The sequence below is a fragment of the Chamaea fasciata genome, unplaced genomic scaffold (assembly GCF_029207755.1).
Source record: "Chamaea fasciata isolate MVZ Bird 193981 ecotype frontalis unplaced genomic scaffold, bChaFas1.0.hap1 SCAF_7, whole genome shotgun sequence".
NCBI lineage: Eukaryota > Metazoa > Chordata > Aves > Passeriformes > Sylviidae > Chamaea > Chamaea fasciata.
The window spans coordinates 14,778,899-14,792,641 of NW_027094092.1; the positions used below are offsets into that span (position 1 = coordinate 14,778,899).

General features: G+C 46.1%; 1 protein-coding gene across 4 annotated transcripts in view; it reads left to right on the forward strand.

Moving 5' to 3' along the window:
* The first annotated feature begins 7,553 nt into the window (after window positions 1–7,553).
* OSBPL5 (oxysterol binding protein like 5) overlaps window positions 7,554–13,743 on the forward strand; it is a 137,571-nt gene continuing 131,381 nt past the window's right edge. The window contains exons 1-2 of one of the 4 annotated variants that reach the window (XM_066187677.1): window positions 7,554–7,671; window positions 8,213–8,679. Coding sequence is in view for 1 of the 4 variants with exons in the window: in XM_066187675.1 (XP_066043772.1) it covers window positions 9,737–9,832 (96 nt within the window). In the remaining 3 variants the exon portion in view is untranslated. Of the gene's footprint in view, window positions 7,672–8,212; window positions 8,680–9,125; window positions 9,330–9,679; window positions 9,833–13,743 lie in introns of those variants that run through there. The other 3 variants (XM_066187674.1, XM_066187673.1, XM_066187675.1) reach the window with 3 other exon arrangements.

Sequence of the window (13,743 nt, forward strand, 5' to 3'; positions counted from 1 at the left end):
TACTTAGTGAACTTTACTCCTTTAATTGTACCAATATAAATATAACTCTTTCAAAGAAAACATTTCATATATTTCTGTATTTTTTGCCATTTCTTGGTCACTGTAACCACAGGTAGCATTTGTTGTTCAAACCTGTGGTATGTTTTTCACTGATTGCATTTTTAAAAGACACCTGTTCTTAGAAGTTGGTCTTTTAATGCCTGTATCTTTACCATGAGAGTTCAAAGTGAAAGGCTGCTACGTTGAACACAGTTCATCTTCAACACAGCGGCATGAAACCACCGTGTGACAATATCTAATCGAAAAAAGGAGTCTTTGGCCTCATGGCAAGGCCTGCACCCAGTGGAGGCCTGGGTGGAATGTGGGGCTATGTTGTTCCAGCTGGGGCATTTGCTTTCAGCAGTGTCTCACATGGGTTAGCTGCTCTACACAGCTGTTATCCCCTGGGTGTGAACAGGGACAAATATCCTGACCTTCACATCCAGGTATAATTGAGGAAGCATAGCAGAGAAAGGCTAAGCAACATGCTCCAAGGCTTGTGCAAACCTAAGGAGCTATTACCAGTCAGGAGATGGCACCTTATCCTAAAATCTGTGTCTTAGCATTCAGGGTATTTTTTTCATCAGTACCTCCTTTGTTGGGTTGGTGTTTTTCTGTTGTTGGTTTGTTGGTTTTTTTTTTGTTTTTTTTTTGGTTTTGTTTTTTTTTTTTTTCAGTCAGCAGCCTCTTCATTTCTGAGATGTCACTCTCTTTCTTTTTCAGACAGATCAGCAATGTGGTTTTGAGGCAAATATCCAGATCGTTTTTATTTACTGGTCTTTGATTCATTGCCAGAGCAGCCTCAGAGTACATGCACCTGGAATCCCTTTCAGTGAATCAGCATGGGAAGATGCACTCTAGGAGCATGCCTAATTTGCTGCAGTTGTTGATGGATGCTGACTTGATGGGACCAGATTAAAGCTAGTGCAAAGCCAGTTCTCTGAAATGCAAATAGTGTGCGTGTTACATCCTCACTACTAATTTCTTTGCCCTACAGATGTGCTCCTGCTTGCTAATGTGGTGAGAGCATGAGAAATTCACACCCCACAGCATGCCTGGTTTTACTGTATGAAGGGATCAGGAGACACAGTCACTGACAGGGGAACAATAAAGTTCATCAGGGCTGAAAACAGCTAGGACACAAACAATTTAATCTGCAAAATGATGGAACAAATACCTACAGTTCTCTGTGGCCACCATCAGGTCACCCACACGGACGTCATAGTTCCCAAAGTATTATCCTACTATGTCAGGACTCCAGTAGCAGCTAAACTAAGCCATCATCTATAAGAGTGCCTTTGTATTTGGACTTCAACAGCACAGATCTAGCAGTGACTCTGGGATCAAACCAGGTTCTTTGTGGCATAAAAGGGACAGATAATTTGCTCTGGAACAAACCTTTGTGTGCCATCCTTTTGGGCTGTAAGTCAGAGCATGGTCTTTGATAGTGTTAGATCTTTGATATATCTGTTCTCAGGAAGCACTTTTCGTCCAGGCTTCAGGATTTTCTGTTTTATTTCTATAATTGTAACTTGTGACTGTAACACCGGACAGGTCTCCCTGTTTGAAGCAAAAGGATGACAAAAATACTGGCATCCCTCTGTGCAGACAAGCCAGATGCCCTTCAGAAGCAGCAAAAAATATTATTGTACTTTTTCTTCCCGATCTCCTTCAAGCCCCTGTGGGAGTTCACCAGAGGCATCAGCAATAACAAAGAATCCTTAGAATGAATTGTAACAGCCAAGGAGAGTTTTTTGCTTGATCACAAATGGAGCCAGAAGATGAATTTTGGAGAGAAGAGCAGGAAGGAAGCTGTGAGAAGTTCCGTAATTTATTAGAGATGAGCTGGCTACAAGAGTGAGTCAAGAGTCAGGCAAAATAAAAAGGGTCAAGAATGAGAACAAACACATCCTGGGAAACAGCTGCAAGCTTGGGAATATGATACAGCGTTATTACAGAGCTACTAATAGAGCTGATTTGTGACTCTCTGGCCTGACCTCCAGATCAATAGTATACATCAAGTGTCAGGAACTAGATTCAATCATCTGTGAGTCAAAATGCCCCTCTCTGGAGAGAATGAAGTAGTAAACAAATAGGAATTGAGCTGTGATTTCTGTCTGTGTAGGTCCAGATCTATCTATGGACGGAGTATTGATTAATTGATACATAACTAAATACGTGTGGAGAGATTGGTACGGGCCCGTATGAAGATCTGTGTGTCTATGTTTATGAGTCTGATGGAAGAATCTTTTATAGAAATACATGTGTTGGATTGGGTTTGCATGGCCAAGCTTTTGGTAGCATGTGGGCTACAGAGGTGGCTTCTGACTTCTGGGAGATGCTGCTGGAAGATTTCTCCCTATCCAGAAGAGCCAGTCCCTGGCAATCCAGAGACAGAACTGTTGCTGGCCAAGGCTGGGCCAACTAGAAATGGTGGTAACACCTCTGTGATAGATTTAGAAACAGAGAGAAAGAAAAGTGATTGCACAGTTGTAACTGTGGCCAGAGAAGAGCAGGATGAGAACATGGGAGAGGAGCAGCTCTGCAGGCACCAAGGGCAGTGCAGAAGGAGGGGGAGGAGGTGCTCCAGGCTCCAGAACTGAGATTCCTCTGCAGCCCCTTGTGCAGCCCATGGTGAAGCAGCTGTATCCCTGAATCCCATGGAGATACACGGGGGAGGACAGATCCCACTGCATACCAGAGCAGGTAGATGCCTGAGAGGAGGCTGTGACCCTGTGGGAGGCTCATAGAGAGAGGAGCCAACAGTGGAGCAGCCTCTCCATGGTGAAGAATCCCATGGAAGAGTGACCCATGCTGCAGCAGTTTGGGGAGGAGTGTTGCCCAGGGGATGGACTGACATTGCAGTCATTAACTTCATTTATATACATGTTTATATGGTCAGGTTGGACATGACTCTGACCAGCCTGATGTAGCTGAGGATGTCCCTGCTCCTTGCAGGGGGGTTGAACTGGCTGACCTTTAAAGATCCCTCCCAACCCAAACTATGCTATGATTCTACTTACTGATATGTTTACATATACATGAATGTTTTTGGTTTGTCCTTCAAGACTTTGTAACAGCTAGCTTGCTTTGTAATTAGCTTGAAAACTGACCAGCAACAAGGGCTATTGGAATGTTTTTGAATACCAAATTGGTTTTGTGTCATGTCTTATCAAGGGTTTTGAAATCTAGCCCAGACTTCACTGGACAATTTGTCAGATCCTGGATATCTCGGCTGTTTTCCAGACTGCTGCAGAAGGAACCTTGCTCACCAGATCAGCTCAGCATGTTGGGTTATTCTCTGAGATGATATTTGCAGTTAGTTACTGGCCAGGCCTGTGGCAGCAAATCAACAGCAGTCAAACCCTTTGATCTATTTTTCACACCAAAGCTATAATGCCAGCATTCAGCTTAATTTGCTGGCTTAGACATTTGGAGGAAAATAAAATAGGTCCATGGTGCTTGATGTGAACAGGCTTCAGCTGAGCAGTAAGAAATCCCGAACTTGGGTAGTCACAACTAAACATCATTTAACTCCAGCTGTAAGAAGACCCGTGTGTGTGGGACAGTTTTACTTCCCAACAAAGACCTTAGTTTGGGATTCGTGAATGAGTCCCCTTGAGACAGAAGTTTGCACTGGTGAGGGTGTAGGGAAGGTAAGGTCTGCCCTAGAAGTCTTGTTTAATATAAGATACCTAAGATCACAAACAGTTTCTCTGGAATGAGGTCTGGGGTGAAGTAGTTGAAATGGCATTGTATTTAGGTTCCTGAAAAACATCCTTGAGGTTAAGGATATAGAAAGCAGGGCACCATCCAAGCATCTGATGGGTTGGATAGAGAAAATAAACCAGGTAAGAGCATCTGTGATCTTTTATCTTGTTACTGGCAGTTCTTTCGAGCTGCCTCTGAAGCCTCTGCTACAAGCTCCTGATGGAAACTTTTTCCTGAAAACTCAAAATCTTGTTTGCAGGACCACCAAAGCTGTGAGAGGCTCATGAGCCCTTTGGAGGCTTTCACGGAGTGAAATTCCTAGCCAGATAACCTCTTTGCTATAACCCAAGCCCAAATGTGGACATGTGAACGCTTTCTGACCACAGTGTGTGAGTAAAGAAAGACTTTCAGGTTATTTACTTCCTCCATTTTCTGTGGTGCTGCTCCAGGCAGGGATCATGGCACTAACATGGCCAACATCCATCATGCATAGAAATGTCTCCTAAGATGAGCTCAAGGCAGTCCATAAGATCTACTGCAGATAGGAAACAACACAGCAGAAAAGGAGATGGAATACAGAGCAGCAGAATCTAAACAAGATCTTAGAATTGTGTTATCTGCCCACCTCAGCCAGACTGACAAGGATGGGAGCTGACCTCTGATACTGTACAGTGAATATATTAGCCAGGAGAAAAGTTCTTGCTAGCAAACCAGTCAGGAAAAATTACCTCTGCTAACAGAGACAGAAACAAACAAAACAACAAACAAAAATACCCCAGCCAGAAACATCATCTCAGCAGGGAACACACTAACAGAAAGGAGCTACCACAGTAAACAGAAGCACAGTCTGCAGTATCAAAACACTGTGGCATCCTGCTCATTTTGATGCTTGCCCACTGCCAGCTACAAAGTCTTCACGCCGCTGCTTTTGTGCTCTGCTATGTGACATGAAGCTCTTTACAAAGTAGATACTCCCTGTACCTCTTACTTGGTTCCAGCTTTCAGTAGTAATCCGTCACTGGAAATTTTCCTCTACCTTTTGCCACAAGAGGACTCCAGTCTCCAGTGGCTCCCAGGGAGATGTTTGTGGTTTTCCTAACTAACTTCTCCAGAGACCTGTTCCAGCAAACTAGCAATTAGGATCCTGGTTGAGCAGCAGCTCTGTTTTTCAAAATGTAAAATGAACAAACATGTTTTTTCCAGAGCTCTAAGCAGACAGACTACTATTTGTTAACAAGAAAGTCCTGCTCTATCCAGCTATGGCATTGAATATTTTTGCTAAAGAACATTGCAATGGAAAACACTTGCGGGTAAAAGCGATCTTTTTCTTATCATTAATTGTATACAGCTGTGTTGAAGCTTATGGCTAATGATAAAGACCCGTGTTTAATAACATTTTTTAACTAATTTGTTTTAAAGCTTCCTGCTTCTTGTCTCACTGTGTGCCATGAGCTTAAGGGCAAGTATCTTACAATGCTAACAAACCATTCGGATGATGTCTGATTAATGTGGCTATGGCTCTAGAACCATTGTAGTAATTATAATGATAGAAATATGATTCTCTCCATTTCCATTTTAATAGAGGCCAATAAATGTATCTTATGGCTTTTATGGTATTTAACTATCTAGTCATGAAGGGGAGCTTGTAGAACTATTGTAACTTTCCTCTCACTATGTTGTGAGAGGAAAGCATAAAATGCAAGTCTGCTGGACTCGGCAAAATGAGTATGCATCTACAGTTCACATAGGTGGGATCTGATCTCTGTTGGGGGGAAGAGGAGCTCGTTCAGCAGTTGTGAAAGGTGGAGGATCTGAAAATGAAGATGCAGGGGAAAGCACTGCAATGATTTCCTAGGCAGGCTGCTGACCTGAGAGAACTAAGTGATCTGTCTCTTGCTGCTGCTCACACGTCTGTCTGCGTTTACTACAATTTTTAGACAACACTGATACTGTGTTGTTGCACATCTCCAAGGGTTGTCATAAAAAGACGTGAGATACTGCTTTTCAGTGTTCTGACTATTAAAGTATTTGAGTTGCATGTAAGGACTGGAATAACAACAGCTGAAACAGCCTGACTTGACCCTCCCAGCACTAGAATTAAAAGTTTATTGTGCTTTGCTGCTTCTGTTACCCTGTTTATGATAGAGTTCGCACCAGTTTACAAGCCATTTTAGGACAGAATGTTGTTGCTGGGGTGAGAAAGTTAAGTGTTGCAAACACTGGCAAATGCCCAAAGGAAATATCACAGCTGCAGACCCCCTGAAAGGAATGCTGATTCCTTGCAAAGGAGAGCTGAAGCCAGAAGGGTCCTCAGCTCTAACTGCAAGGTACATCCATCAGAGAGCTTCTGTCAAAGGGATATGTGTGATATCTGGGGGATACTGATGAATTAGCTTTCAGCTAGGGAGCTCAGGTGGTGTTAGGATACTGCAGAGCTCACCTCAAATGCACGGCTGGGTTATGAGCCTCATCTACCCACTCAGGGTTTTATGCACAGCTCAGGTGTTATTTGCATGGACTGCAGACAGCACATAACCAGCAGATGTGTTTTCTGAATGGGTGTTAACAGAACAGACACTAGAGGGCTGTGGGAAACGGTCTTTAAAAACATTGGTGTTTGCATTGCTTACTCCCCACATTTCTGTGGGGGACTTCTAAGGGGAAGAACAGTTCTAGGTCCCGGCTTTGACAGACAGGGTAGTGATGGATTGCTCTAATCCAGAGTCAGAGGACCCATCTGGTGCAAGGTCTGAAGACACAGCAAATTCAAGTTCAGGGCTTCCTGGACCATAAGAAATGCCACAGCTGCATGATGCAAAGCATCAGTCTGAGGTAAATTTTCCCTCCTGGTCCAGTTTACTGACAAAATTTTGACAATTTAACTGCAAAGTATTCTGTTCTGTGTATCACCAATGACTCTAGCATTGTCCTAGAGCACATGGGAAAATACAGTGTATTATTCTTTATCAGGGTCTCTAACTGTTTTGACAGAAATAATTTTGGATGCTCAGTTTTTTATCAAATGAGTGTGTGTGGCAATGTGGCAGTGAACAGATGAAACACTAGTAAGCATGGAATGATTGCCAGATAAGAAAACAATTCAGTAGAAATCTTTAGCCAAAACACTTTTAGAAGGGTTTTTAAAAAATGTTCAAAATGGAAACCTCTGGGAAGTGAACTCTAAGTCAAGATTCCTGTAGGGTGCTAAAAACTGTAGCTCTCTGTACCAAAGTAGCTAAGAAGCCATGGTGGGACAAAGCCAGTCTGGATACAGACAGCTGGACCAATGTCAAGTGCATGGTTTAGTTAAAAAGCCATTTGTACCAAACAAGGTGCTGCCAAACTACCTGGCTACATTTGAGTGTTCCAGCTCTAAAAGCAGAAGGGTGAAGGGAGTGGAGGATACAGAAAGGACCCCAGTGTGGCCTGGAACAGACAGGGCAGGAGGCAGCAGGAGGAGTGAGAAGGCAGTATGAGGCAGGGTGAGCTGCTTCACGCTCTAAGAGGATAGCTCAACCTGGCAGTGCCCTGAGCCAGGGTGATGAGAGGCCTTGGCATCTCCTTGCTCTGCCCTGCCTCATTGCACAGTACAGGCTTGCCCTCAGGGTAGAATTTTGGTGAGGATTAAGTGAAAATCCCAACCAACTTGAAGGCAGCTGGACTCATGACAACTCTCCACGCCTTGCAGATGATGGCAGAAATCACAACACAGGTGAACTTAAAATCACCTGCCCTAGCAAGTGAATCAGGGGCTTATTTAATGGGTAGAAAAGGGCTGTGCTGACTCTTGAATACTAGGGACAGCCTAGGCTGTGTGAGCTGTTTATAGTTCATGATGTGTTTATCGTGCTTTACTTTCTAGGAAAGAGCAAAAATGGATGGTGACTTCTCCTTCCAGCACCATGGTCTACTCCTAGCTAGGTATAGTGCATTCTGCTCTATGTCCCATTGAGCTCACTAGGAGAAAATCAGCTACCTCTTCTGGTATTAGGTACATGGATATCAGTGGTGCAGGGTGAAGCCTTGTAGTCCGTGCGTGGGCTGGAGGTGGCTGGAGGCAGTGAGAGAAATTGTGCCCTGGTCCAAGCCGAGCTTGCAGCTTGGCATGAATTCAGGATTTTTCATTATGATCTGGGAGACCTTTCCAAGTAATGAGTTGCTTTTTAGTGCTGGAAGCTGTCTTCCTGTGTAGTATGAGGAACATCAGAGCTAGTGATCTTTGTCTTGGTTCAGCCTCTGCACTCAGTAAAGAGAAAAAGGATCTGTTTTTTTTCTGTGAAGGGTGGGGTAGTAAAGCACTTCAGGCACATGATTTAATGCTTCTGGTTTCAGAAGCATGAGTCTCAGCTTCATGCTGTATTTTGCACCAAAGCTTCAGCTGTACATGGGTGATTCAGACTTTAGTGATGCAAGCCAGACTCATGTTGGTCACATTATTCCCTCATGTGATTTTTGGTTTCAGAAAGTTTGGGTGCCTTTTAACTCTGCTATCCCTCTTCCCATGGAGATAAAGGAGGTGTGAAGTCTGCTTGGCTTCCGTTCTTGGTCCAGCACTGAACCGTGGGACCCGCAGAGTGGAGGCGAGAGGAAGCAGCAGTTAGATGCGTGTGGCTGGGTCGTTCTCAGCTGTGATGCTTTACCAGATACTCTGCTGCTCGTAAAGTCATGCGTCCCCCGAAGGGCAGGCAGGCTGAAGCCAGAGATGCGATGATTGGACTGTCCTCCTCGTCTGGAGGAGCTGAGGGGTCCGTGCTTGCCATGGGATTGATTTTTCGCTCTGGATGCACAGGCGAAGCTGGGAGCTTGCCCAGCTGCGTGTCAGGGCTGCATATTGCATGGGCGCCTTTGAGCCACGGCGTCGGCGCGTGGCTGGATGCTGAGACAAAGTGCTCCTGCAGCTGCAGGGCTTCGGCGCGGTGATTCCTCCAGGTTGGCTTTTCTCCATTATCTTGCGCGTGGCGTCAGTGAACCCCAGGGATGGCTTGCTGCTTGCTGGCCGGGGGGTCCGCCTGATTCTTGTTTAAGGGGTTGGTGGTTTTGCTATGTTTACTCTGCCTTGGCTTCAGGCTCTCCCTGTGCCGAGAAGAAAGACACAAACTGCGGGGAGTGTGGGGGGTGGGGGAATAACAAACCCAAGGGAGCCGAGCTCTGGCCGGGAGAGGCCGGGGCGCTCCCCGGGGGCGCTCCCGCGGAGAGCCGAGCACCGCGCCCGCGCCGCGCCGATCCCGCCCGGATTTTGCACGTTTCCTTCCCCCCCCCCCTTTTTTTTTCTTTCCCCCTCTCCTCCGTTTTTATTTTTTCTCCCTCTTATTTTTCTTCTCCATTCCCCCCCTCTCTTCCCTCCCTCTCTCCCTGGCGTGGTTGGATCAGTCTTTTGGTATTTCCTGCCGCCGCCTCCCCCGAGCAGCTGTCCGGCCGCGGCCCGGCGCTACGCGCTCTCCGTGCGGCCGGGGGAGCGGCTCGGGGGGCCCACGCGTGTCCGCGCTCCCGTCCCACGCGTGTCCCGGCCATGCGGCGGCGGCGGCGGGGCGCGGCGTGCTGAGCGCGGCACCGCGCGGGGGCTCGGCCGCCCCGGCCAGGTAAGACGCACCGGACATCCCCCTTCCCTCCCCACAAAAGCCACGTCCTCCCCCGAAACCCCGAAGCCATCCTCCCTAAAATACCCTATAAAAGCGAATACCGCCCCTTCCCCCCGCCCTGAATTATTCCAATAAATCCATTCCCCCGCCTCCCATTGCTAGCTGTTCTTCTTGTCCCCCGCGCTGCCAGGCTGCCTATTTTTAAGTGTAACGTGGTACCCCAGAGTCGGCTTGCGAGCGGCGTCATTTCAGCGCGGGTCCGAGAGCGCGGCAGCTCTGGGAGGGCAACCCTGCCGCCTCTGCCCGGGCTTTGTGCCCAGGTTGTGCGTCGCCGTTTCTACGTGTGCCTTTTGGGGTTTGGCGACGGGAACTGAGGGGTGGACGCGCTTGCCCCCCGACATCTCGGCATGGCAGGGCTGGGGGGCCAGCAAGCGGCCGGTGTGGCGTGTGGGATGGCGTGCTGTCAAGGAGACCTGATTTCTTTAGACATGTGGGCATATCTGGTAGGTGGAACGCATTTTTAATGTACTTCTTCCAGCATGGCGAGGAACTGCTAAGGAGACTGTTACTAATAGGCTATATTTAATTGACGATAGTAATTACCTTTCCTATAGGCGCCTGCTTGTACAGATACCATAGTGGAGACCATAGGCATCGCTACCTAAAAACCGTATTTTGGAAACCTGTTTGGAAATGCTTTTAGCTTGCACTAAGTGAAGCAAGGCAGCATTCCTAGACAAATAAACACAAAAGCACATGCGAGTGTCTGTTGGATCAGAAACCATATTTTTCAAGTGCTATGCAAACCTGAAGTGTTGTAGTGTAAAACAATTGTTTACCATAAGTGAGGGGGAAAGTTCTTTAAACTGTGTAGTCACCTCCTCACTTCATCCAGCTGCAGCAGTATGTTTGTTGTGAAAATATTCCTTCCCCCTCTTTGTACTGATGAACGAGATAACAACAGTATTCAGCGATGTCTGTAGAGCAGAGAACAGCAGGCACCGCACTGGATGTGTCCCCAGCTGCCACCTTTCCTCCTTGGCAGCAAGTTTCTGAAAAAGTGTGAGTGGAGAGGGAGAGACAGAAGCCTCAAGCCAGGCTCTGTGTGTGGTAAGTTCTCTTGCCCAAAGAAGAGAATGGGTGTTCTGGGCTGGGCAGTTCCCAGTGGGGTGGTAGGTCACCCTGGGGGTATGCCCACCCTGGCCGGGAAAGGAGGGGGACCGTGCTGGGCCAAAAGGAATTAGGGACAAGCGAGGGAGCCAGATTCATCTCTAGGGGTTACTTTGTGGCACTACTTATGGAGGTGCCGACAGCAGTTCTCTGACTCAAGGGAGAAAATGCAGGCCATAGTCCTGCCCTCCGCCTGTTTGGGTTTGAAGTGGACAATGTGAACCTAAGGAATGATTCAATTATGGTGATGCATGAAAGTAACTGAAAGGATTTACTGCTCTAATCTTTTCATGGGGCTTAATTTAATTTTCATGTGCTTTATTGCAACACTGATTCATCAGGTGAGTGGGAGGGAGGCTTGTACAGTACAGGTGGTTCTGTTTCTATTGCTGGATTAGATATTTCTCAAGGTGCTTTCTTGGCTACAGCAGGAGAAAAATGGCTCTGTGTCTGATACAGTGCTGTGGTTTGGAATCCAGGATATCTCTAGGGAAAGGCCGTTCCTATAATCTGCAGCGTGCAGTGTTTGAAATCAGTGTGCCGTGCTCAGAGCAAAACTGAGACTCGACTAATTCTCATTGTGTTCATAGATCATAAAAATTTCAGTTAAGCTAATCTGAATTGGGTTAGACTCACTTCACGTGCAAGGGAGCTGTTATCTGCTGGAGGCAATTGTGGGATTGTCAGTGTTGCCAGTGCTGAAGGTCTTTTAGTGCTGGATCTGGGGCTGAAGAGGTAAAAATGAAACTGCACTGAAGTGTGTCAGCAGGGCCCTGCTACTTCTGAGCTGTGGAGCACGGACCTCCCTCTACAACTGTACAGATTTGTGCTATTTGATCTTCTGTTTTATTTGGGGGAAAAGCTGCATTTGGTGTTTTTTCTCCTGACCTCCCTGCCTTTGGAGCATTAACAGCACAGTGTTTTCTCAGCCAGAAATGCTGCTCCTCATGCCTCCACTCCTCAACATAAGATGTCTCTGGCATCACATTGTAGGTGTTTGTACATGCCTGCTGTGGTTTCTAAGGCAAAGGAAACACAAGAAGCAGCTCAGGGAATGGGAACAATCCAAATGCTAAATGCACACGAGTTTGGGCAGCAATGACAGTGGCCTGCTCTGCCAGTGTGTCTCCGTGTGGGTCTGGGCTTGCTCACTCCCCATGCAGGCTCCAGACTGTCACTGCTGGTATTTATGCTGTGCTTTGGAGCACCAGGTGTCTTGAGACTGAGCGAACTCTTCCCAGGGCTGCTCAGCCCTCATTTTGGAGCTGTGTGGTTGTGGTGCATTTAATTGTACAGGGCTGTGTCTAAACCACAGGTTCTGCCTTCATCCCAGCTCCTCCCCACCATTATGGCTCTTTCTGCTCATGCAATGAAGGAGAAAGGAGAGAACCATCCTGGAAAACATCCTTTTGATAAATAGCTGCTGAGCCTCTGTGGAGGACTAAGGAGTATTGTACCTGCCCAGGTTTTCACATTTCTTAATTATTGGAATACTCTTTCTCTGCTCAACACTCAAGGGAGTGTTGTGCTTGCATCGGGCTCCAGGTACTATGCATGCATCTGTGTAATACAAAAAGATCAAAGGACTGAAGGGGAATATACTGCAAAATTGGAAGCAGCTAACGGCAGGCTAATAGAGTTACCTGTAAATGCTTTCTGCCCATCACAGAAGGAGAGTGATATGAAAGGGGGATTTTTTTTTTTTTTTGGTTAGAATAGTCCAACTGCTTGTGTGGTGGTTTTTAATCTCTTTGAAGCTGCATAAAAACCATGGGCATATCCCTTGTTCTTTAGTCTCAGTTTTCTGTAGTGTTTGTAGAGCTACAGTTGAAATTGTGGCATTTTTTCCTTTACACTCCTTTCAGATTGAAGGGATTTATAGGTGTATAAATCAAAGTCTGAATAGAAAAGGCTCAGTTCTCATCTTTGTTTAATAAACAGCCAGCTGTATACCTGGGCTTTCCTTTTGCAGTATGTCACTGAGGTCTGTGCTCTGTTCCAATATCAATAACTTTGCTGTGCTGGCAGTCTTCTTGATAGTAGTTTTCCTATGTGTTTTATTAAACTCCATGCTAAGCTTCAGCTTACTGGGAATTGACTGCAGGGCTGTATGAGTGTTTTGGCAACCCAGTTACCATTCGCATGATTATAGCATCAGTGAAAAATTAACCAGCTAAAGGCAAAAGAGACGCACGTAAAGGGAAAAGAGGAATCCTTAATAAACTGGGACGTGTGCAGTTCTCCTTGTGGGGGAGAGGGGGGAAACTCAACATGGGGCTTGCCTGCTTCATCCCGTCTAATCTGTCAGTGAATCAATCAATGTGAAGTTGTACCCCCAAGGAATAATGTAATAGCTGTTTTGTGTGTATTCCCAAACTGGAATGCTGCTGTAGTAGAGTCCTGAAGGGTGTGCTGTCTGAATCGATCAGTAGAGGCCAAGATAAAAGCAGACTTGCTGCTTATCTATCAGATGATGCTGAGAGGCATCGAGGGATGAAATGCCTCGTTCTGTGTTGAGTGCAAAGCTTAAATGTGGTCCTTCTTCGTCCCAGTGCTTCAGGCACAAAAGCATTGTCGTGATAGCTCTCCTTCAGTTTTCTCTTGGCAAAATCATGAGATTGCTCTGAAAGGCACTTTAATTTTCATGCCAGTGCGTTTTGTTCCAGACAACTGTTGTAGTGTCATTGTTCCTCCCCGCCCGACGCAGCTTGGCTTTTATTACCTGTGTTGTTTGATGCCAGTTAAGAGTGGAAAGCTTATGCTAGCACTGCATTCTTGAATTCATTTGCTCTTTTCTCAGGTTAAAATGACGGGGAATTCTCTCCTCACAGCAATAAACTGCTGTGTCCCGATGAGGAGAGGAAGGCAGTTCTGCTCCCTTGCATGGTGTGGGTAGCTGTTGATCATTGCGAGGAATCTTGGCAGAATGAAAAGAACAATTTAAATTTCTTTTTTGTTATTGTTTTGATCTGTTTGCACTTTGTCTTTTTTGTTTGACTTCGGCATCAGGAAAGGATCACTTTTATGTAGTAGGAGGTGACCAAGACTTTTATACACTTTATCAAACATTGTACCGTTCATTCGGGCAGCTGTTGCTGGCCCATCTGTAAAATCCCTGAAATGTGAATGTGAAATTGCCACTGGAATTAATGCTCCATCAGGGTGGTTGTTCTGGCAAGCTCCTGGCATGGATGCAAATAAATGAGATTTCCATTTTATAAGATGAATCTTTCTGTCTTGTTGT